The sequence below is a fragment of the Phoca vitulina genome, unplaced genomic scaffold (assembly GCF_004348235.1).
Source record: "Phoca vitulina isolate PV1807 unplaced genomic scaffold, GSC_HSeal_1.0 scaffold20, whole genome shotgun sequence".
Lineage (NCBI taxonomy): Eukaryota > Metazoa > Chordata > Mammalia > Carnivora > Phocidae > Phoca > Phoca vitulina.
In genome coordinates this window covers 17,088,143-17,112,275 of record NW_022589723.1, presented here as the reverse complement: position 1 = coordinate 17,112,275, position 24,133 = coordinate 17,088,143, and the positions used below count along the sequence as shown (strand labels likewise).

Sequence of the window (24,133 nt, the reverse complement as noted above, 5' to 3'; positions counted from 1 at the left end):
AATCAACAAAACAAAAAGTTAGTTCTTTGAGAAGATCAACAAAATTGACAAAACTTCAGTTAGATTGACTAAGAAAAAGACAAAGGACTCAAATTACTAAGATCAGAAATGAAAGTGGGAACATTACTATCACCAAAGAAATAAAAAGGATTATAAGAATACTATGAACAAATGTGTGATAACAAAATTGGATAACCTATATGGAAATGGACAAATTCCTAGAAACATGCCATTTTCCAAAACTAAATCGTGAAGAAATAGACAATCTGAATAGACCTATAACTAACTAGTAAGGAGATTGAATCAGTTATCAGAAACCTCCCAACAAAGAAAAGCCCTCTACCCAGATGGCTTCACTGATGAATTCTAGCAACATAAAAGAATTAATACTAATCTTCTCAAACTCTTCCAAACAATCAACAAGGGAACATTTCCTAACTCATTCTATGAGGCCAGCATTTCCCTGATACCAAAGCCAAAGATACTATAAGAAACAAAAAAATCTACACACCAATATCCTCTTTGATGAATATCGATGCAAAAATCCTCAACAACCACTAGCAAACTCAATTCAGCAGCATATTAAAGGATTATATACTCTGACCAATGGGATTTATTCCCAGAATGCAAGTATGATTTAATATATGTTAAATAGCTTGATCTAATGGATATGCTGGTAACCTGAATACTCAACAGCTGCAGGACACATTTTCTTTTCAAGCATACTGAAATATTTAGCTACTAAGTTATTTATTAGATTTTATTTATTTATTTTTGAGAGAGAGACAGAGAGTGAGCAAGCACAAAGTGGGAGGGATGGGCAGAGGGAGGGAGAGAAGCAGACTCCCTGCTGAGCAGGAAGCCCAATGTGGGGCTTAATCCTAGGACCCTGAGATTATGACTTGAGCCGAAGGCAGAAGTTTAACTGACTGAGTCACCCAAGCGCTCCCATACCAAAATATTTATTAAAAATGACCATACCATCTTGCCGTTTAGTCTCCTGTGGAGGTATTTATGGTATGGGCACTAGGTTGACTTATATTAATTAAATATATATTCTGGAACTTTCTGTTTGAGATCATTTCTATTCTTCATACACGTTAAGTATAGATTGTATAGTTGAAGCATGCTAAATTTCTTGACTACTAAGTTACATATATATAGAATCTCATTTAATTCTAACACAACCCTGTATCTTAGAACCACTGTCTATTACAAACATTGCTAACTATTAATATTTATTATTTTTGCTATTTTGTCCTTCCATAAACTTATTACACAAGTATGGGAGCTCTGTTGGGTCTTAGAAGATCTAGATTTTGGTCTGGCTCTCAATTACTTAACTTGTATAATCTTAAACCTCTTAATCTTTCTGAACATTAATGCAATCACTAAAATAGAGGGATTTAAGCTAGGTGGTAACCAACTTCCATTTTAGGTCTAAGGTCCTATGCATTTATAAATCCCAGCTCGTTTGGCTTGCCAATTTTGTAGAAAACTATGACTAAATTTGATAATTTTTGGTGTTTATTACCAAAATTGATTAATGCCAGTTTGTGCTTCTATAAGTGACATTATAGATAAATTTGGACTCTTTATTTTTATTACTTAATTCATGTATGTAGACTCTAATTCATTTTTTGCACTGCTTAATAGAGCAAGAATTCAGGATGCTAGTGCTTTATTTTAAAGTTTTTATTTTAATTCCAGTTAACATAAATGTTATATTAGTTTCAGGTATACAATATAGTGATTCAGCACTTCCATACATCACCTGGTGCTCCTTACAATAACTGCACTCCTTAATCTCCATCATCTATTTAACACAACACCCCAATCCCCACCCCTCTGGTAACCATCAGTGCTCTATAATTAAAAGACTGTTTCTTGGTTTCTCTCTGTGTGTCTCTTATTTTCCCTTTGCTCGTTTGTTTTGTTTCTTAAATTCTACATATGAGTGAAATCATAGGGCATTTGTCTTTCTCTGACTGACTTACTTCACTTAGCATTATACACTCTAGCTCCATCCATGTCATTGTAAATGGCAAGATTTCATTTTTTATGGCTGAATAATATTGCGTTGCAATATATCACATCTTCCTTATCCATTCATTGATGGACACTTGGGCTGCTTCCATATTTGTGCTATTGTAAATAATGCTGCCATAAACACATGGGTGTATGTATCACTTTGAATTGTGTTTTTGTATTCTTTGGATAAATACCCAGTCGTGGGATTGTTGGATCATAAGTTAGATTAACTTTTTGAGGAACCTTCATGCTGTTTTGCAGAGTGGCTGCACCAGTTTGCATTTCCACCAACAGTGCAGGAGGGTTCCCATTTCTCCATATCCTCTCCAACATCTTTTGTTTCTTGTGTTGTTGATTTTAGCCATTCTGACAGAAGTAAGGTGATATGTCCTTATAGTTTTGATTTGCATTTCCCTGATGGTAAATGATAATGAACATCTTTTCATGTCTCTGCTGGCCATCTGGATGTCTTCTCTGGAGAAATGTCTGTTTATGTCTTCTGCCCATTTTTTAATTGGATTATTGGGTTTTTGGGTGTTAAGTTTTATAATTTCTTTATATATTTTGGATACTAACCTTTTATCAGATATGTCATTTGCAAATATCTTCTCCCCTTCTGTAGGTTGCCTTTTAGTTGTGTTGATTTTTCCGTTGCTGTGCAGAAGCTTTTTATTTTGATGTAGTACCAATAATTTATTTTTGTTTTGTTTCCCTTGCCTGAGGAGACCTATCTTCTTTGCAGAAATGTCTGTTCATGTCTTCTGCCCATTTCTTGATTGGATTATTTGTTCTTTGGGTGTTGAGTTTGGTAAGTTCTTTATATATTTTGGATACTAGCCCTTTATCTGATATGTCATTTGCAAATATCTTCTCCCATTCTGTCAGTTTTCTTTTGATTTTGTCAACTGTTTCCTTTGCTGTGCAAAAGCTTTTTATCTAGATGAAGTCCCAATAGTTCATTTTTGCCTTTGTTTCCCTTGCCTTTGGAGATGTGTCTAGCAAGAAGTTGCTGTGGCCGAGGTTGAAGAGATTGCTGCCTGTGTTCTCCTCTAGGATATTGATGGATTTCTGTCTCCCATTTAGGTCTTTCATCCATTTTGAGTCTATTTTTTTGTATGGTGTTAGGAAATGGTCCAGTTTCATTCTTCTGCATGTGGCTGTCCAATTCTCCCAACACCATTTGTTGAAGAGACTGTCTTTTTCCCATTGGACATTCTTTTCTGCTTTGTCAAAGATTAGTTGACCATAGAGTTGAGGGTCCATTTCTGGGCTCTCTATTCCATTCCATTGATCTATGTGTCTGTCTTTGTGCCAGTACCATACTGTCTTGATGATTACAGCTTTGTAAGAGAGCTTGAAGTCTGGAATTGTGATGCCACCAGCTTTGCTTTTCTTTTTCAACATTCCTCTGGCTATTCGGGGTCTTTTCTGGTTCCATACAAATTTTAGGATTATTTGTTCCATTTCTTTGAAAAAAGTTGATGATATTTTGATAGGGATTGCAATGAATGTGTAGATTGCTCTAGGTAGCATAGACATTTTCACAATATTTGTTCTTCCAATCCATGAGCATGGACCGTTTTTCCATTTCTTTGTGTCTTCCTCAATTTCTTTCATGAGTATTCTATAGTTTTCTGAGTATAGATCCTTTGCCTCTTTGGTTAGATTTATTCCTAGGTATCTTATGGTTTTGGGTGCAGTTGTAAATGGGATCAACTCCTTAATTTCTCTTTCTTCTGTTTTGTTGTTGGTGTATAGGAATGCCACTGATTTCTGTGCATTGATTTTATATCCTGCCACTTTACTGAATTCCTGTATGAGTTCTCGCAATTTAAGTTGAGTCTTTCAGTAGTTACTCTGAATGTACTCTAAATGCCCCAATCAAAAGGCACAGGGTATCAGATTGGATGAAAAAGCAAGACCCATTGATATGCTGTCTGCAAGAGACTCATTTTAGACCCAAAGACACCTCCAAATTTAATGTGAGGGGATGGAAAACCATTTATCATGCTAATGGACATCAAAAGAAACCTGGGGTGGCACTCCTTGTATCAGACAAATTGGATTTTAAATCAAAGACTGTAGTGAGAGATGTAGAGGGACACAATATCATACTTAAAGGATGTATCCAACAAGAAGATCTAACAATTGTAAATATTTATGAACCTAACATGGGAGCAGTCAATTATATAAGCCAATTAATAACAAAATCAAAGATACACATCGATAATAATACAATAATAGTAGGGGACTTTAACACCCCCCTCACTGCAATGGACAGATCATCTAAGCAGAAGATTAACAAGGAAATAAGGGCTTTGAATGACAGACTGGACCAGATGGACTTAACAGATATATTCAAAACATTCCATCTTAAAGCAACAGAATACACATTCTTCTCTATTGCATATAGAACATTCTCCAGAATAGATCACATCCTGGGTCACAAATCAGGTCTCAACTGGTACCAAAAGATTGGGGTCATTCTCTGCATATTTTTGCACCACAATGCTTTGAAACTAGAACTCAATCACAAGAGGAAAGTTGGAAAGAACTCAAATACATGGAAGCTAAAGAACATCCTACTAAAGAATGAATGAGTCAACCAGGAAATTAAAGAAGAATTTTAAAAATTCATGAGACAGAGGCGCCTGGGTGGCTCAGTCGGTTGAGCATCTGCCTTCGGCTCAGGTCATGATCTCAGGGTCCTGGGATTGAGTCCCGCATCAGGCTCTCTGCTCTGCAGAGAGCCTGTTTCTCCCTCTCCCCCTGCTCTTCTCTCTCTCTCTCTCTCTCTCTCTGTCAAATAAATAAAATCTTTGAAAAAAAAATTCATGGAGACAAATGCAAATGAAAACACAACTATTCAAAATCTTTGGGATGCAGCAAATGTGGTCCTAAGAGGGAAGTATATAGCACTACAAGCCTTTCTCAAGAAACAAGAAAGGTCTCAAATACACAACCTAACCCTACACCTAAAGGAGCTGGAGAAGGAACAGCAAATAAAGCCTAAACCCAGCAGGAGAAGAGAAATAATAAAGATCAGAGCAGAAGTCAATGAAATAGAAACCAAAAGAACAGTAGAACAGATCAACGAAACTAGGAGCTGGTTCTTTGAAAGAATGAATAAGATTGATAAACCTCTGGCCAGACTTATGAAAAAGAAAAGAGAAAGGACCCAAATAAATAAAATCATGAATGAAAGAGGAGCGATCACAACCAACACCAAAGAAATACAAACAATTATGAGAACATATTATGAGCAACTATATGCCAACAAATTAGGCAATCTGGAAGAAATGGATGCATTCCTAGAGAAGTGTAACCTACCATAACTGAACCAGGAAGAAATAGAAAACCTAAACAGACCCATAACCAGTAAGGAAATTGAAGCAGTAATCAAAAATCTCCCAACAAACAAAAGCCAGCGCCAGATGGCTTCCCAGGGGAATTCTACCAAACATTTAAAGAAGAATTAATACCTATTCTTCTGAAACTGTTCCAAAAAATAGAAATGGAAGGAAAACTTCCAAACTCGTTTTATGAGGCCACCATTACCTTGATCCCAAAACCAGACAAAGACCCCATCAAAAAGGAGAATTACAGACCAATATCCCTGATGAACATGGATGCAAAAATTCTCACCAAAATACTAGCCAACAGGATCCAACAGTACATTAAAAAGATTATTCACCATGACCAAGTGGGATTTATTCCTGGGCTGCAAGGTTGGTTCAACATCTGCAAATCAATCAATGTGATATACTACATTAGTAAAAGAAAGAACAAGAGCCATATGATCCTCTCAATAGATGCGGAAAAAGCATTTGACAAAGTACAGCATCCTTTCTTGATTAAAACTCTTCACAGTGCTAGGGATCGAGGTACATACTTCAATATCATAAAAGCCATCTATGAAAAACCCACAGCAAATACCATTCTTAATGGGAAAAAAAATGAGACCTTTTCCCCCAAGGTCAGGAACACAGCGGGGATGTCCATTATTACCACTGCTATTCAACATAGTACTAGAAGTCCTAGCCTCAGCAATCAGACAACAAAAAGAAGTAAAAGGCATCCAAATCAGCAAAGAAGAAGTTTATTAATTTTATTGATTTTTTTTTTTCCCAAAGAATCAGCTCCTGGTTTCATTGACCTGTTCTATTTTTTTTTTTTTTTTTTAGTGTCTGTATCATTTATTTCTGCTCTAATCTTTATATTTCCCTCCTTCTGCTGGTTTTAGATTTTGTTTGTTGTTCTTTTTCTAGCTCCTTTAGGTGTAAGGTTTGTTTATTTATTTGAGATTTTTCTTGTTTCTTGAGATAGGACTGTATTGCTATAAACTTCCTTCTTAGAAACACTTTCGTTGCATCCCAAGGTTTTTGGACTGCTGTGTTTTCATTTTCATTTGTTTCCTTGTACTTTTTTATTTCTTATTTTATTTCCTGGTTGATCCATTCATTGTTTAGTAGCATGCTATTTAACCTCCATTTATTTGTGGTCTTTCTAGATTTTTTCTTGTGGTTGACTTCTATTCTCATAGCATGACTTCAATCTTCTTAAATTTGTTGAGGCTGGTTTTCTGGGCTAATATGTTATCTATTCTGGAGAATGTTCTGTTTGAACTTAAGAAGAATCTGTATTCTACTGTTTTAGGATGGGATGTTCTGACTATATCTGTTAAACCCATCTGTTCCAGTACATCATTCAAAGCTATTTTTTCCTTGTTGATTTTCTGTCTATATGATCTGTCCATTGATATAAGTGGGGTGTTAAAGTCTTCTACTACTATTATATTATTGATTAGTTCCTTTATGTTTGTTATTAACTATTTTATGTATTTGGATGCTCCTATGTTGGGTGCATAAATATTTACAATTGTTATATCTTCTTGTTGGATTGTCTCCTTTATTATTGTATCATGTCCTTCTTTGCCTCTTGTTACAGCCTTTGTTTTAAAGTCTATTTTGTCCTATATTTAAGTATTGCCACTCTGGCTTTCCTTTGACATCCACATCCTTTGCATAATAGCTGTTTTTCCATCCCCTTCACTTTGAATCCGCAGATGCCTTAAGTCTAAAATGTGTCTCTTGTAGGCAGCATATAGGTGGGTCTTATTTTTTTTATCCATTCTGTCACCCTATGTATTTTGATTGGAGCATTTAGTCCATTTAAATTTAGAGTAACTATTGATAGATATGCATTTGTTGCCATTTCATTACTTGTTTTGTGGTTGTCTTTGAAGATTTTCTCTGATCCTTTCTTGTCTTTCTCTCATGTTTTGGTGATTTTTTTAGTGATATATTTGGATTTCTTTCCCTTTCTTTTTGGTATATTTATTAGTTGTTTTGGCATATTGTTACCATTAGGTTTGCACATAACCTCTTCTGCATATATCAGTCCATATTAAATTGATGGTTCTTAAAGTTTGAACCTATTCCTCCCCTCCACCCACATTTTAGATATATTGTATCATGTTTTATATCTTTGATTATTTTTTATAGAAATATTCATTTTTATTACTTTTGTGTTCCCTGTTTTGTGTTACACTGTCGCTTTTGGTCTCTCCTTTCCACTCAGAGTCCCCTTTAATATTTCTTGCAGGGCTGATTTAGTGGTCACAAACTCCTTTAGTTTTGGTTTGTCTGGGAAACTCTTTATCTCTCCTTATACTCTGAATGATAGTCTTGTTGGATAGGGTATTCCTGGCTGCAGATTGTTCCCATTCAGCACTTTGAATATATCATGCCACTCCCTTTTTCTGGCTTAAAAAGTTTCTGTTGTAAAATTTCCTGCTAACTTTATGGGTTTTCCCTTGTAAGTTACTGACTTCTTTTGTCTTGCTGCTTTTAAGATTTGTTTTTCTTTATCACTATATTTTGCAAAATTAATTACAATATGTCTGGTGTGGGTCTGCTTTTATTGATTTTGATAGGAGTTCTTAGTGTCTCCTGGATCTGGACATCTGTTTCCTTCCCCAGATTAGGGAAGTTTTCAACTATTATTTCTTCAAATAAATTTTCTGCCCCTTTTTTCTTTCTTTTTTGGGGACTCCTATAATACGAATATTATTGCATTTGATGGAGTCATTGAGTTCCCAAGTCTTTTCTAGTTTTGCATAACTTTTTTCTTTCTTTTGTTAAGCTTGATTACTTTCCATTAATCTGTCTTCTCTGTCATTAATTCATTCCTCTGCTTCTGACATCCTGCTATTCATTCCATCAAGCGTGTTTCTCATTTCATTTATTGAGCCCTTTATCTCCACTATGTTATTTTTTATCTCTGTGTTAAGGCTCTCACTCATATCTTCCACTCTTTCCTCAATTCCAGTGAGTATCCCTATGATCATTGTTTTAAATGCTTCATCAGGTGTGTTACTTATATCTGCTTTGCTTAGATCTCTGGTTATGGCCTTGTCCTGTTCTTTCATTTGGGATAAATTTCTCTGTCTTCTCATTTTGTCTACCTCTCTGTGTCTGTTTCTCTGTGTTAAGAAAGTCAGCTATGTCTTCTGCTCTTGAAAGTAGTGACTTTATGAAGGGGAGACCCTAGAGTGCGCTGCAGTGCAGCGTCCCCTGTTCACCAGAACCTGGCACTTAAGGAGAGTCTCCTATGTGTTTTGCTTATAACCTGCTGTTGTGTTTGAGTCACATTTCCTTTCTGTGCAGTCATCTGTACTGACTCTGCCTGTTGTGGGCTGTGCTTCCTCTCCGTGGTGTTAGTGGGACTCAGGCAGGCCAGTTCTGAGGGGCTTGCCTGAAGGGGAACTTGGAAGTGGGGCAGCAGTGTTAGCAAGATTTGCATTGGGCCACTAGGCCTATGCTGGATCCCCCAACATGCTGCTTTACCTGGGAACTGTGTGCCAGGGCAGCCGGGAGCATAAGGCTGGGCCCAGCATGTGATGGTGGCCAGGGGCATGCAGCTACACATGGTGTGGTGGCTGGAGGCATGCAGCTAGGCATGGTGTGGTGGCTGGGTGTGGCACACAGCAGCAGTTGTGCACCTGGCAGCTGGACAGGGCACACATGCAGCTTTAACAAAATTTGCCCTGAGCCCTGGGCCAAGGCTATAAGTGTCTTTATAGCCTTGCCTCCTGCAGGTGGTTTTGTATTTATGCTGGGGAGTGGGGAAGGAAAAGGTGCCTACCAGCTCCCTCATTTTTGGAGAAGTCCACCAACACATCTGAAGTCAGTATGAACAGATTTGTTTCCCATTTGCCCCCAGCGTTGTGTAAACTGTCATTTTTATGTTGCCTCTTTGCACAGGCTGCTGTCCCTTTAAGGGTGATGACTCAGCTATCACTTGACCTCCTGGCTCACCCAGTGCTGAGTCAGGTGACTTTTAAAGCACTGGTTATACAAACAGGAGGAATTCAGCCCTTTTAGTTTTTAAAGCCAAATGTTATGGAGATTAGTTTTCCCTGTGTGAGCTGCCTGTTGTGAGGGCCCATTTCTCTGCCCTCTTCAGGCAAGCAGCTCCCTCCCTCCTGAGGGCAGTCTCTCTCCACCTTTCTGACCTTCCTAATGTTTCAGAGGCAGTTTCTTCTCTAAATTTAGTTGTAGAGTTTGTTCTGCCAGTCTTCAAATTGAGCTCTAGTTTACTAACTTGGATATGGATGATAACCTAGCTGTAAATGTGGATGGGGTGAGCTCAGGAATCCCTACTACATCATCTTCCCAAGCTCATCCTCTCAGGACTTTACTATAATATTGACTTTATTATTATCTATACATTTATTTCTTCTTACAACATATTTACCATGTCTTAGTTTAGCCATCATGTCACAGTTTTACTAGTTCTGGCTGTGGTTGTCTTATCCTAGTAAGTGCTTTAATTTCATACTGAGTTACTGATAATGATAGAGTTGGAGTAGATATAGGACAAGAGAAAGTAATAATCATTGATTGCCTTTACATGCCAGCTTTAATGCAGGAACCTTCATTAACTCATCAAATGCGTGTTTTCTGTGTGCCAGGCACTGTGCTAAGTGCTTGAATTACAAAGCCAAACTAAACATGATTCTTGTCCTTATTTTACTACATATGTATATTTTACATACATTTGGCAGATGAAGAAACTAAGACTGATTAACTAGCCCAGGGTAAGGCAACTAATGAATAATAAAGCCAGTATTCAAATTCAGCTCTGCATGGTACCAAACCCATGCTCATTCTCACTGCAGCAACTGATCTGCCTTTTAAGAATAAATAAAATTACTGACATTATGTGTACAAATTCCAACTTTAAATTGTAATATTTATGTTTTTAATTTCATACATGTTTTATTTTTTAAGCCTGACAGAGAAAATCAAGATTCCTTGTTCGACAGAATTTCAGAAAGCTATGTGATACTTTTCATGAGCATCCCTACAAGTCGAAAAGATGCATTCCTCCAGGTAAACATAGAAATTAACTGGTTACACTAAGCATTTTTAGAACAAATGAAATTTTAAAAATAGTCATTTTATTTAAACACCTATTAGAACATATTTTGTTACTTTGAAAGCAAATTTCCTGAAGTAAAGTAAGTAATGGTCATGTTTTAAAAGTTATGTTTCCCCCTCATTATATTGTATTCCATTGCCTAAAAGTCTTACAGAATCTCCTTAGTGTGGTATAGGTATTTTGTTTGCATATTGATAATTTGAAAACTACTATCTTATTCTGTGTATATTCTTGGTTTTTTTTGTTTACCTATAAAATTTATCATTTTTCTGTGATCATCAAGAGCTGTAATCATCAAGACAGTAGGGTACTGGCACAAAAACAGACACATAACACCATACACAAAAATAGACTCAAAATGGATGAAAGACCTAAATGTGAGACAGGAACCCATCAAAATCCTAGAGGAGAACACAGGCAGCAACCTTTTTGCCCTCAGCCGCAGCAACTTCTTCCTAGAAACATCGCCAAAGGCAAGGGAAGCAAGGGCAAAAATGAACTATTGGGACTTCATCAAGATAAAAAGCTTTTGCACAATAAAGGAAACAGTCAACAAAACCAAAAGCCAACCGACAGAATGGGAGAAGATATTTGCAAATGACATATCAGATAAAGGGCTAGTATCCAAAATCTATAAAGAACTTATCAAACTCAACACCCAAAGAACAAATAATCCAATCAAGAAATGGGCAGAAGACATGAACAGACATTTCTGCAAAGAAGACATCCAAATGGCCAACAGGCACATGAAAAAGTGCTCAGCATCACTCAGCATCAGGGAAATCCAAATCAAAACCTCAATGAGATACCTAGTCAGATACCTGACTTAACTCTAGTCAGAATGGCTAGAGTTAAGTCAGGAAACGACAGATGTTGGTGGGAATGCGGAGAAAGGGGAACCCTCCTACACTGTTGGTGGGAATGCAAGCTGGTGCAACCACTCGGGAAAGCAGTACAGAAGTTCCTCAAAAAAGTTGAAAATAGAGCTATCCTATGACTCAGCAATTGCACTACTGGGTATTTACCCCAAAGATACAAGTGTAGTGATCTGAAGGGGCACCTGCACCCCAGTGTTTATAGCAGCAATGTCCACAATAGCCAAACTATGGAAAGAGCCTAGATGTCCATCAACAGATGAATGGATAAAGAAGATGTGATAAATACACACACACACACACACACACACACACACACACACACGCACACACACACTGGAATATTATGTAGCCATCAAGAAACCAAAATCTTGCCTTTTGCAACGACATGGATGGAACTAGAAGGTATTATGCTAAGCGAAATAAATCAATCAGAGAAAGACAATTATCATATGATCTCACTTACATGAAGAATTTGAGAAACAAGGCAGAGGATCATAGGGGAAGGGAGGGAAAAATGAAACAAGATAAAACCAGAGAGGGAGACAAACCATAAGAGGCTCTTTTTGTTGTTGTTGTTGTTGTTAAGATTTTATTTGTTTATTTGACAGAGAGAGAGACAGGAAGAGTGGGAACACAAGCTGGAGGAGTGGGAGAGGGAGAAGCAGGCTTCCCTCAGAGCAGGGAGCCCGATGCGGGGCTTGATCCCAGGACACTGGGATCATGACCTGAGCTGAAGGCAGACACTTAACAACTGAGCCACCCAGGCGCCCCACCATAAGAGACTCTTAATCTCAGGAAACAAACTGAGGGTTGGTGGAGTGAAGGGGGTTGGGAGGAATGGGGTGGCTGGGTGATGGACATTGGGGAGGGTATGTGCTATGGTGAGTGCTGTGAATTGTGTAAGACTGTTGAATCACAGATCTGTACCCCGAAACAAATAATACATTACAGTATTTAAAAAAATAATAAAAATAAAAGAAAAATAAAATGTGTAGGAATTTCATTACATACTTTTAAATTTAAACATCCAGCACCTCAAAGCAGAAGTCACATTCAGATGCTTTGTTGTGTTGACATCTGTAAATCAGATATACAGTCATATTTTGGAGTTGATAACTGTTTTCATGGGTAAAACAAACTTAAAAACAGTAAAATATCCTTCACAATGAAAATATAAACAAACTTACATTGCCAGACAATGTGTTCAGTCTTCACCTATCTTTCTTACTCAAAGCCATATATGTGCAGTGTCTATAAAAGGAAACCACTAGTGGACTGGGAATAAGGAGACTTGGTCTCATGTTCAGAATCTGCTACTAATTACCTGGGTGATCTTGGCAACACATTTAGTCTCTCAGTTCCATAGCTGGAAGAGGTTGATTAGAACTGTGATTCATAAATTGTCATTTTGTAGAATAGTGGTGTTCTGAAAGATGGACTAGGATTTTTTCTGCTAATTTTGAAATATTTTTTCTTATTTCCATATAAAAGCTAGTTAATGGTTAGGATTTTTGGCAAATTGTCTAGAAATGACAAAAACAGCTGTTTCTCCTATTCATAATCTTTTACTTAGTCTGTCCTTTTGTGGTGAATGAGCCTAGCCTACCCACATGGTTTGATGAAATCAAGCATGCTTTAACATAATGCTCTTGAGAAAAGGATAACAGGCCTATTTAAAGTGGGCAAAGAAAGTACTGGCACCATTGCATATCCCCCATTCTCCAATTTATAGCCCTACACTTTTGGTCCAAATGTTCTCCCCTGGGATGGATATGCCTTTCGATAGATGTTATATTTATAACCTTTCTCAAATCACGACTTGATTTTTTTCTGGGTCCCTATTTTTTGTGGCTTTTTCTGAGGAGAAATAAGAAGTTGTTTAATCAAGATTCAAAGCCTCTTTGAGAATAAGATGTACATCTTGGTGATTTGACCCCTTGGCCTGGGTTCAGTCTTCTTTTAATACTTCCCGTTTATGCTTGAGAATGAGGACATCTACATCTATCTCCCCCAGAGCTGTTTAAGTAGAAATAAAGTCTTATCTCTTATTGACAAATTTCCATTATTTTTAACTCATTCAAACAAGTCAGGGTTTTGTTACTGCTTGCTCATCTGATTTACCTTGGACCTAACAAAGAGAAATTTATTAATTTTTAAGAATTTTAAAGTCATCGTCATGTCCCACTATTCAGTACAAATTAGCTGAATCTAAACATATTTAGTGTGACTTTTACTTCACTTTCTTCCAGTGTCATACAATGATAGACCTTCAGAAATTTTCCCAACACAATTTGACACTTGATCCTTAATCATGAAGATGAGATATTCACAGAAAGCTTTTAGAATTTCCCCTTATTCACCTTGTTCAACCTTTTAATTTTAATAGTATGATTTTTTATACCAAAATATATGATTGTTCCTGGTAGTAAAAATGTTCATGATTCATTTCAGTAAAATTAAATATACAAATATGTTAAAGCATTCCCCCCCACCACCACCAAAAAATATCATGGAGTTCTTCAAAGAATATTATCACTTATCAGCAAATATTATCACATACCACCTGGAGTAGATGACTGTATTAGTTTCTTATTGTTGCTATAACAAATTATCACAAATTTAGTGACTTTTAAGACAATAAAAATGCATTGTTTTAGAGTTATAGAAGCCAGAAGTCCAAAAATGAGTCTTCCAGGACTAAAATCAAGGTATCAACAGGGCCAATTTCTTTAAGAGGCCCTAAAGGAGAATCCATTTCTTGCCTTTTCTAGCTTCTGGTGGCTGCCAGCATTTCTTGGATTCTGGTCATATTATTCTACTCTCTTTTTTCTGCCATCCCATTGCCTTCTTTTCTTCTGTAGTAAAAATTTCCATAGCCTTCCTCTTATAAAGACATTTATGATTGCAATTAAGGCCCACTGGATAATCCAATATAATCTCCCCATTTTAAGATCTTTAACTTAATGAAATCTGCAAAGCCCTTTTGCTGTATAAATGAACATTTACACACTCCCAAGGATTGGGACAGTGACCTCTAAGGGACACTTAGATTACAAAATTTTACATTTAATATTAAGGGCTAAATGTGATTTTAGATATTTATTTGGTTGCTGAGAACCAGAATAATAAATAAAAATTTTTTTAAAAAATTTAAAGAAAAATGTAACTTTTATGTTTAGTTACTTCCTAAGAGGAATTTAGTAGTTTAGGGATTTTAAGTCTAATAGAATAATGGTAGAACCATATATTTGTTGATACCTGATCATATTTTTCATATGTAAACAATACAGTAGTAACTGCAATATATTAACTCACCTAAACAGACTTAAGTTATTTAAAAATATGCTTGCGGGACGCCTGGGTGGCTCAGATGGTTAAGCATCTGCCTTCGGCTCAGGTCATGATCTCAGGGTCCTGGGATCAAGCCCTGCATCGGTCTCCCTACTCAGCAGGGAGTCTGCTTCTCCCTCTCCCTCTACTGTTCCCCCTGCTTGTGCTCTCTCACTCTCTCTGTCAAATAAATAAATAAAATCTTTAAAATAAAATAAAAAAGTAAAAATAAATAAGTAAAAATGTGCTTGCTACTCTTACCACACACACACACACACACACACACACACACACACACACACACAGAATGATAATTATGTGAGGTGATAGAGGTGTTAGTTAATGCTATAGTGGTAATCGTATTGCAATATGTAAGTGTATCAAATCAACATGTTGTATACCTTAAACTTACACAGTGTTATATGTCAATTATATTTTAATTAAAAATACATAAATATACTTTTTATTATAATGATCTGTATATGTCACTTTCTAAAAGAGGATAACAATACCAAGGTTAAATGAAATAATCATCAAACTTTATCTTAAAATATAATCATCAAACATAATCTTGTTAACTTCATCTTTTATCCAAATTAAATTTTCTAAATGAAATAATCATCAAAACTTAAAATAGAATCATCAAACTTTATCTTAATTGTTAACTTCATCTTTTTATCCAAATTAAATTTTCTAAAATGTGAACAAATAGCCAAATTGACTTTATTTTCAACTCTTCTTTGTTCATGTCCCTCAATTAGGGGTACAAAGAAGTTATAAGTGGCCAAATGCAAGCTATAAGAAAAAAGGGACACATATATTTCACATACTTAATAATAATTTCTTTGGTAGTTGACATATACTATATAAAATATAAAATTATTCTAATATGACTCTATTTTTGGTAGGTGTATCCTGACTGTTTGGCACAGGCCATCTATGCAACATTCCAGGAAGCATTTCCAGAATCGAGTAATTTTTTTAATGATGAATTTAAAGAGGATCTGGGGAATAATATTTTTCTCTGGTTGTCAGGTATGAGTATATCATTTACATATTGATCATTATTTTGATACCTAAAACTATTCGTATACAGTATCTTGTTTACTCCAGCTAAAATAATTGGTAATTCTTTGCCTTACAAAACATGCCATATTGATGCCTATGTTTTAAAAAAATAATTATTTTCTTCTGAAAGTTTTGCTATAACAAAATTAATCTGTTATTAGCTTTAGAAGCCAAATAATTTTATAGACAATGGAATTATTATAGAAAATTGAATTTCCATAAAAATAAAGTTATACTATATATATTTATATTTGGAAGGTAAATAGTTTAAGTTTCCTTGGAATGCTACTGACCTTTTTATGGCAAATAATACTGGTTAAATTCTAGAGCTAACTGAGTTCCTTGCAGAAATACAATCAATCACTAATCAAGGAAAAGTTGTTTTTTGAATCATGGTATATGTGTAGGTGGGAGTGATAGGACTGAAAGGTTGAAGGAAAGTAAAGTTCTATCCTAGAGCATTTAGCTAGAGATTTAGGTACTTGAGTTTAAAACTAACGTATAGTTTCATATTCCGGAGTGACCTTCCCAACAATTTTTTTTTTTTTAAGACTGCTTTACTCCTATGGACTACCAGATGCTATTTTCAAATAGTTCTTCTTGTAAATCTTTTGATACAAATTTTGACTGATTTTTAAAACTGTTTTATACCAGTTCTTAGCAACCAAACCATTTCTAAAAGAAAATGTTTCATATTTTAAGAAGGGAGCCCTTGAGAGGTAAAGACTAGAAAACAGCCCTGAGAAACCAACCCCCACTCAGTCAACACACACAGTCAAGAGTCTCCTAATTATAGAGAAAAATCCAACTAATTCTAGTATAAGAAATAAAAAGGGAATGGACACAGCATTCATGCCAAGATACTATATGAAAAAATGTGATGAAGAACAGGACAACTTTCCTACTGACTTTTCTAGACTGTATTGTGTCCCCCAAAATTCACATTTTGATATTCTAACCCCCAGTACACCTCAGAATGTGACTACATTTCAATATAGGACTTTAAATAGGCAATTAGGTTAAATGAGATCATTTGAATGAGCCCTAATCTAATAAGACTGGTGTCCTTAGAATAGGGAGACACCAGGGATATGTATTCACAGAGAAAAGGCCATGTGAGGACACAGCAAAAAGTTAGCCATTTGTAAGCCAAGGAGAGAGGCCTTACGAGAAATCAAACCTGATGGTGCCTTGATCTTGGACTTCCAGCCTCCAGAACTATGATGAAATAAATTTCTGTTGTTGAGGTCCTCCAGCCTATAGCATTTTTGTTATGGCAGCCCTAGCAAACTAATACATATTTTTAATACTCAATAGAAAAAAGTTAACAAAAACATGAAATTTTTAACCTAGCAATTAAAAAATGGAACACAGCAGAAATAAGTTATAATCCAACTTTCTAACAAAAAGTTCTAAGAAATAATGAAACAATCATAGTTGTAAGGGGAGAATACAAATTGGAAACATAGGAAGTCCATGGAACTTCCTATGGGAAGAACCCAGCTATACACACACACACGTATACATGAAATCACCATGTTGACCAAGAGATAGAACATATCCAGAATGTAGTTGCGATTTTGGTTTCTGTTTTACCCAAAAGTCTTCTGAGATAGTGCCTTTTAATGGCAAAGTCTTTTGTGTTTATATTTTAGTTATTAATGTCTACTTTTTTGCTTTATGTTAAAGACTGTGGCTTGTATCATATTTGGAGTTTGGAAGTTATTGAGTTGTTTCTATTATATAATGAATGATACATAGCAAAATATTATAAATGGTACCTAGTGACTTGAAAACAAAGATATATTCCTATTTGTCAGAAATAGAATTCTATGTATTCTCTGTGTGGTTGCATAGACTAGTAGACATGTGTGTTTCCATAGGATTTTATTTGTATTTCCAATGGTTTTAATATGTGCTGTATCTTTAATCAATTAAAAATCCCTTTTCTCTTATAAAAATATATGAGTTCACAAAAGAGAGAAAAATTCTTTTTGTCTAACATAAATCTTCACCTGATACAGTTTAGATATATCTTTTACTCTTAAATTTACAATGAATAATTTTTAGGGATTTTAGCTACCAGTAAAATAATACTGAATCAATTTTATAGAGACATAAAATTAGATTTTTTTCAAGTCTTTAATTATAGTCCTGTTATTATAGAGGCAAGCGTATTGATTTGACTTCTACCCAACGTTATCTAAAAAAAATTAATATTATAGGAAGAATCCCTTTACTCTTGCCATGACCAGGCAAGGATCAATAGGTAAGTTTTAGGATCATTGTCATCTTAACTTTATTGAGTCATCCAACTCATGAAAAAGGCATATCTCCCTACTTATTTAGGATTTTGGTAACTTATCTCAGTGTATTTTATATTTCAGCATATAAATCTTGTACATATTTTATTATTTTTCCTCGGCATTTGGCGTTTTCAGAGTGTTATTAGAAATACTTTAAATTTCATTTTCAGACTATTGCTAATGAATTATAATTTGCCTTTTAATTTGTATCCAGTGATTGGTAAAATTCGATCCATAGCTTATCTGTACATACTTTTGGGTTTTCTGCGTATAAAATCTTATCCTCTGCAAAAAAATTTCTATTTCTTCAGTTTCCAGTTATTTCACTTCATTTTTTTTGCATTATACTGAATACAACTTTATAATTAATATTGACAATTCCAAAGGCACCTCACACCTTTAGTCAAAATGACTAAAATCAACAACGCAAGAAACAACAGGTGTTGGCAAGGATGTGGAGAAAATGGAACCCTCTTGTACTGTTGGTGGGAATGCAAACTGGTGCAGCCACTGTGGAAAACAGCATGGAGGTGCCTCAAAAAGTTAAACATAAAATTACCCTATGATCTAGCAATTGTACTACTAGGTATTTGCCCAAAGAATGCAAAAATACTAACTCAAAGGGATATATGCATCTACAATAGACAAATTATGAAAACAGCCCAAGTGTCCATTGACTGATGAATGGATAAGAAAGAAGTATATATATATATATATATATATATATACACAAACACATATATATATACATATGTATATATACACACACATATATATACATATATATATACATACACACACACACACACACACACACACACACACACAATGGAATATTACTTAGCCATAAAAAAGAATGAAATCCTGCCATTTGCAACAGTATGGATGGAGCTAGAGAGTTTTATGCTAAGTGAAATAAGTTCAGTCAGAGAAAGACAAATACCGTATGATATCATTCATATGTGGAATTTAAGAAACAAAACAAATGAGCAAAGGGGAAGAAAAGAGCAAGGCAAACCAAGAAACAGACTCAACTATAAAGAACAAACTGATGGTTACCAGAAGGGAGGTGGGTGGGGGGATGGGTGAAATTGGTGATGGGAATTAAGGAATGCACTTGTGATGAGCACTGGGTAATGTATGGAATTGTTGAATCACTATATTGTACACCTGAAGCTAATATTACACTGTATGTTAACTAACTGAAATTCAAATAAAAACTTGAAACAGACAAAAAACTTAAAAAAATTGAAACCTACATTTTCTTAGAATACAAGGCTGACATGCTGGTGGGAGTTTAAATTAGTACAACCATTTTGGATAGCTGCCAATATCTACTAAAACTGAACGTATACAGACTTTTAACCTGGCATGTCTACGATTCCCAGGTACATTCCTTACAGAAATGTGCATGTTTCTGTACACCAAAGATATAAAATGTTTATAACAGCACTATTTATTTGATAATCAAAACAAACTGTCCAAATGCCCATCAATAATATGAAGTTTAAATAAATTATGGAATATTCATATCATGAAATACTGCCAGAAATGAGAATGAGCAAATTACAATTATATTCAACAGTATGATCAAATCATACAAACATAGTTGAGGGGGGGAAAAAGCCAGACACAAAAGAGTAGATCCTGTATGAATCCACTGATAAAAAAAATCAGCATTTGGCAAAACTAATCTATAGTGTTAGGAATGAAGATAATAGTTGTCCTTGGAAATGGGTGATTAGAAAAGAGAGCTCCTAGAGTGCTGAATATTGTTTCTGGGTGCTGGTAACATGAGCACCATGTATTAAATTCTGAAAATTCATTGAGCTGATCTGTACATTTTTTAAAATGTTTATATGCATTGATAAAAAGTTAAGTTGAAAACAGGCTGCACGAGAGTCTCTGTGATTTTTTTTTTTTTAAGATTTTATTTATTTGCGAGAGAGAGAATGAGAGACAGAGAGCATGAGAGGGAGGAGGGTCAGAGGGAGAAGCAGACTCCCTGCCGAGCAGGGAGCCTGATGTGGGACTTGATCCCAGGACTCCAGGATCATGACCTGAGCCGAAGGCAGTCGCTTAACCAACTGAGCCACCCAGGCGCCCCTCTGTGATTTTTTTTAATCATGAATATGTTTTTACAGATTTCTATCCCATTGCTTTTTCTCATATTGCTATCCATCAAGAGTCACATGCTTCCTGAGTCTATCCTCATAAATGACCTTTTCAACTTTTACTACATTTTATCTTTCACTTGTGACTATTTTGCTTTGGCTAGAGCACTTGTTGAAAGAATTTTATAAGACATGTTTTTCTTATTTCTTTATTGAGGAAAGGTTTATATCATAGATCTAAAATACCAAATTCAGCATTCTCCTCCTTAATGTATCAAAAATTTCTTTTTCAGGATGATGTAATCACTATTAGATGATAAAGTAATTATCTCTATTAGGTAATTAATCACTTTATTTTTCTGTCTTTACATTATATATTCAATTCCATTGCTTACATTATCAGTTAGCTTTCATTTTTGTTTCATTTTTTCGCAAAATTTTTATTACCAGAATTCCTTATACACAGTAAGAAAACAGAGCACCAGAGACTCTATTATTTTCCTCTTACTACTGTAACAAAATTACCACTTAGCAATTTAAAACAACACAACGTATTATCTTACACTCCTGGAAGTCAGAAATCCAAAATGAGTCTCACTAGGCTAAAATCAAGATGTTAGGAGAGCTGTGTTTCTTCTACAGGTTTTGTGAAAGAATTTTTTTTACGCATTTAGAAACTGTGTACATTCTTTGCCTCATGGCCTTCTTCCATCTTCAAAGCTAGCAATGGCCCATCAGTTCCAGATAAGAGCTAAAAGGAAAAAAAAAAAGGCCAACCAAGCATACTTTAACAAGCAAAGGTGTCCATCAAAAGTGAAGGTGAGATATTTTCTCTAACAAACAAAACCTAAGGAAGTTCACCAGAACTGCCTTACAAGAAATACTGAAAGGAGTTCTTCAAGCTGAAATGAAAGGACACTAATTAATAACAAAAAATTATATAAAAATATACAACACACTGGTAAAGGTAAGCATATAGTTAGATTCAGAATATCCTAATACTGTGGAATGGTAGTGTGTTAACCACTTAATTCTAGTATAAAAGTTAAAAGACAAAATATTAAAAATAGCTATGGCTATAATAATTTCTTCATAGAGATACAATATAAAAGGATGTAAACAGTGACACCAAAAACATAAAAGGGGGGGAGTAAAAGAGTAGTTTTGGGTATGCAAAGTTAAATTATCAGCATAAAATAGACTTATATAATGTTTTATGTAACCGTCACAGTAAGCACAAAGCAAAACCTAAGCAAATCCATAAGAGATAAAGAGAAGGGAATCAAAGCAAGCCATTATGGAAAATCATCAATTCACAAAGGAAGGCAACAAGAGAGGCAGAAAGGAACAAAGGAGCCACAAAGATTCCATAAAACAATTAATGAGATGACATCAGTAAATCCTTACCTAACTATAATTAATTATATAATCCAATCAAAATACATAGAGTGGATGGATGGATGGATAAAAAAAGCAACAGCCAACATTATGCTGCCTACAAGACTCACTTCAGCTTTAAGGACACACTCAAAGTGAAGCGATGGAAAGATATTTCATGCAAGTAGAAACCAAAAGAGAGCAGGGATAGTTATAATTATATTACAGAAAATATACTGTAAGCCAAAAATGGTAACAAGAGACAAAGAAGATCATTATATAATTAAGGGGCAATTCATCAAGAAGCTATAACAATTGTACATAGAATGACATCAGAACACCTAAAAATATTAAGCAAATATTAATATATCTGAAGTGAGAAGGAGACAACAATTTAAATAGTAGGAGACTTCAATACTCCACTTTCAGCAACAGATAAATCATTCAGGCAGAAAATGAACAAGGACACATTGGAATTGAACCATATGTTAGACCAAATGGACCTAACAGACATTTATAGAACCTACCGTCCATCACCAGCAGAATATACATTCTTCTCAAGCACACATGGAACATTTTCCAGGATAGAGCATATGTTTGGGCTCAAAGCAAGTATTAATAAATTTAAGAAGATTGAAATCATACCAAATATCTTTTTGAACCACAAATTTTATAAAACTAGAAATCAGTAACAGGAAAGTTAGAAAATCACAAATATGCACAAATTAAACAACACACTCCTGAACAACCAGTGGGTCAAAGAATCAATCAAGAGAAAAATTTTAAAAAATGTCTTGAAACAAATGAAAATAGAAATACAATATATCCAAAACTATGGAATGCTGTCAAAGCCATCTTAAGAATGAAGTTTATAGTAATAACTACCTGCATCAAGAAAAAAGAAAGATATCAAACATACAACCTAACTTTACACCTCAAGGAACTAGAAAAAGAAAGACAAACTAAACCCAAAGTTAGCAGAAGGAAGGAAATAACAAAGAAGACAATAGAAAAAAGTCAATGAAACTAAAAGGTGTTTTTTTTAAAATATAAAATTGACAAATCTTTAGCTAGATGAAGAAAAAAAGGATTCAAATAAATAAAAATGAAGGAGGAGACATTACAACTGATACCACAGAAATACAAAGGATCAAAAGAGACCACTATGAACAATTATATACCAAAAAATTGGACAACCTAGAAGAAATGGATAAATTCCTGGAAACATAAAATTTATCAAGACTTCCCTGATGAACATGGATGCAAAAATTCTCACCAAAATACTAGCCAATAGGATCCAACAGTACATTAAGAGGATTATTCACCACAACCAAGTGGGATTTATCCCTGGGCTGCAAGGTTGGTTCAACATCCGCAAATCAATCAACGTGATACAATACGTTAACAAAAGAAAGAACAAGAACCATATGATCCTCTCAACAGATGCAGAAAAAGCATTTGACAAAGTACAGCATCCTTTCTTGATCAAAACTCTTCAGAGTATAGGCATGGAGGGTACATACCTCAATATCATAAAAGCCATCTATGAAAAACCTACAGTGAATATCATTCTCAATGGGGAAAAACTGAGAGCTTTCCCCCTAAGGTCAGGAACGCGGCAGGGATGTCCACTATCACCACTGCTATTCAACATAGTATTAGAAGTCCTAGCCACAGCAATCAGACAACAAAAAGAAATCAAAGGCATCCAAATTGGCAAAGAAGAAGTCAAACTCTCACTCTTTGCAGATGATATGATACTTTATGTGGAAAATCCCAAAGACTCCACCCCAAAACTGCTAGAACTCATACAGGAATTCAGTAAAGTGGCAGGATATAAAATCAATGCACAGAAGTCAGTGGCATTCCTATACAGCAACAACAAGACAGAAGAAAGAGAAATTAAGGAGTTGATCCCATTTACAATTGCACCCAAAACCATAAGATACCTAGGAATAAATCTAACCAAAGAGACAAAGGATCTGTACTCAGAAAACTATAAAATACTCATGAAAGAAATTGAGGAAGACACAAAGAAATGGAACAACGTTCCATGCTCATGGATTGGAAGAACAAATATTGTGAAGATGTCAATGCTACCTAGAGCAATCTACACATTCAATGCAATCCCCATCAAAATACCATCCACTTTTTTCAAAGAAATGGAACAAATAATCCTAAAATTTGTATGGAACCAGAAAAGACCCCGAATAGCCAGAGGAATGTTGAAAAAGAAAAGCAAAGCTGGCGGCATCACAATTCCAGACTTCCAGCTCTATTACAAAGCTGTCATCATCAAGACAGTATGGTACTGGCACAAAAACAGACACATAGATCAATGGAACGGAATAGAGAGCCCAGAAATGGACCCTCAACTCTATGGTCAACTAATCTTTGACAAAGCAGGAAAGAATGTCCAATGGAAAAAAGATAGTCTCTTCAACAAATGGTGTTGGGAAAATTGGACAGCCACATGCAGAAGAATGAAACTGGACCATTTCCTTACACCTCACACAAAAATAGACTCCAAATGGTTGAAAGACCTCAGTGTGAGACAGGAGTCCATCAAAATCCTAAAGGAGAA

At 35.2% G+C, this 24,133-nt stretch overlaps 1 protein-coding gene across 1 annotated transcript in view; it reads left to right on the top strand.

The window, feature by feature from the left end:
* Positions 1-24,133, top strand: part of FAM227B (family with sequence similarity 227 member B) — a 210,254-nt gene that overhangs the window by 30,373 nt on the left and 155,748 nt on the right. Inside the window, exons 10-11 of the mRNA XM_032417961.1 lie at positions 10,326-10,427; positions 15,593-15,719. Coding sequence (XP_032273852.1) covers positions 10,326-10,427; positions 15,593-15,719 — 229 coding nt within the window. The remainder of the gene's footprint in view (positions 1-10,325; positions 10,428-15,592; positions 15,720-24,133) is intronic.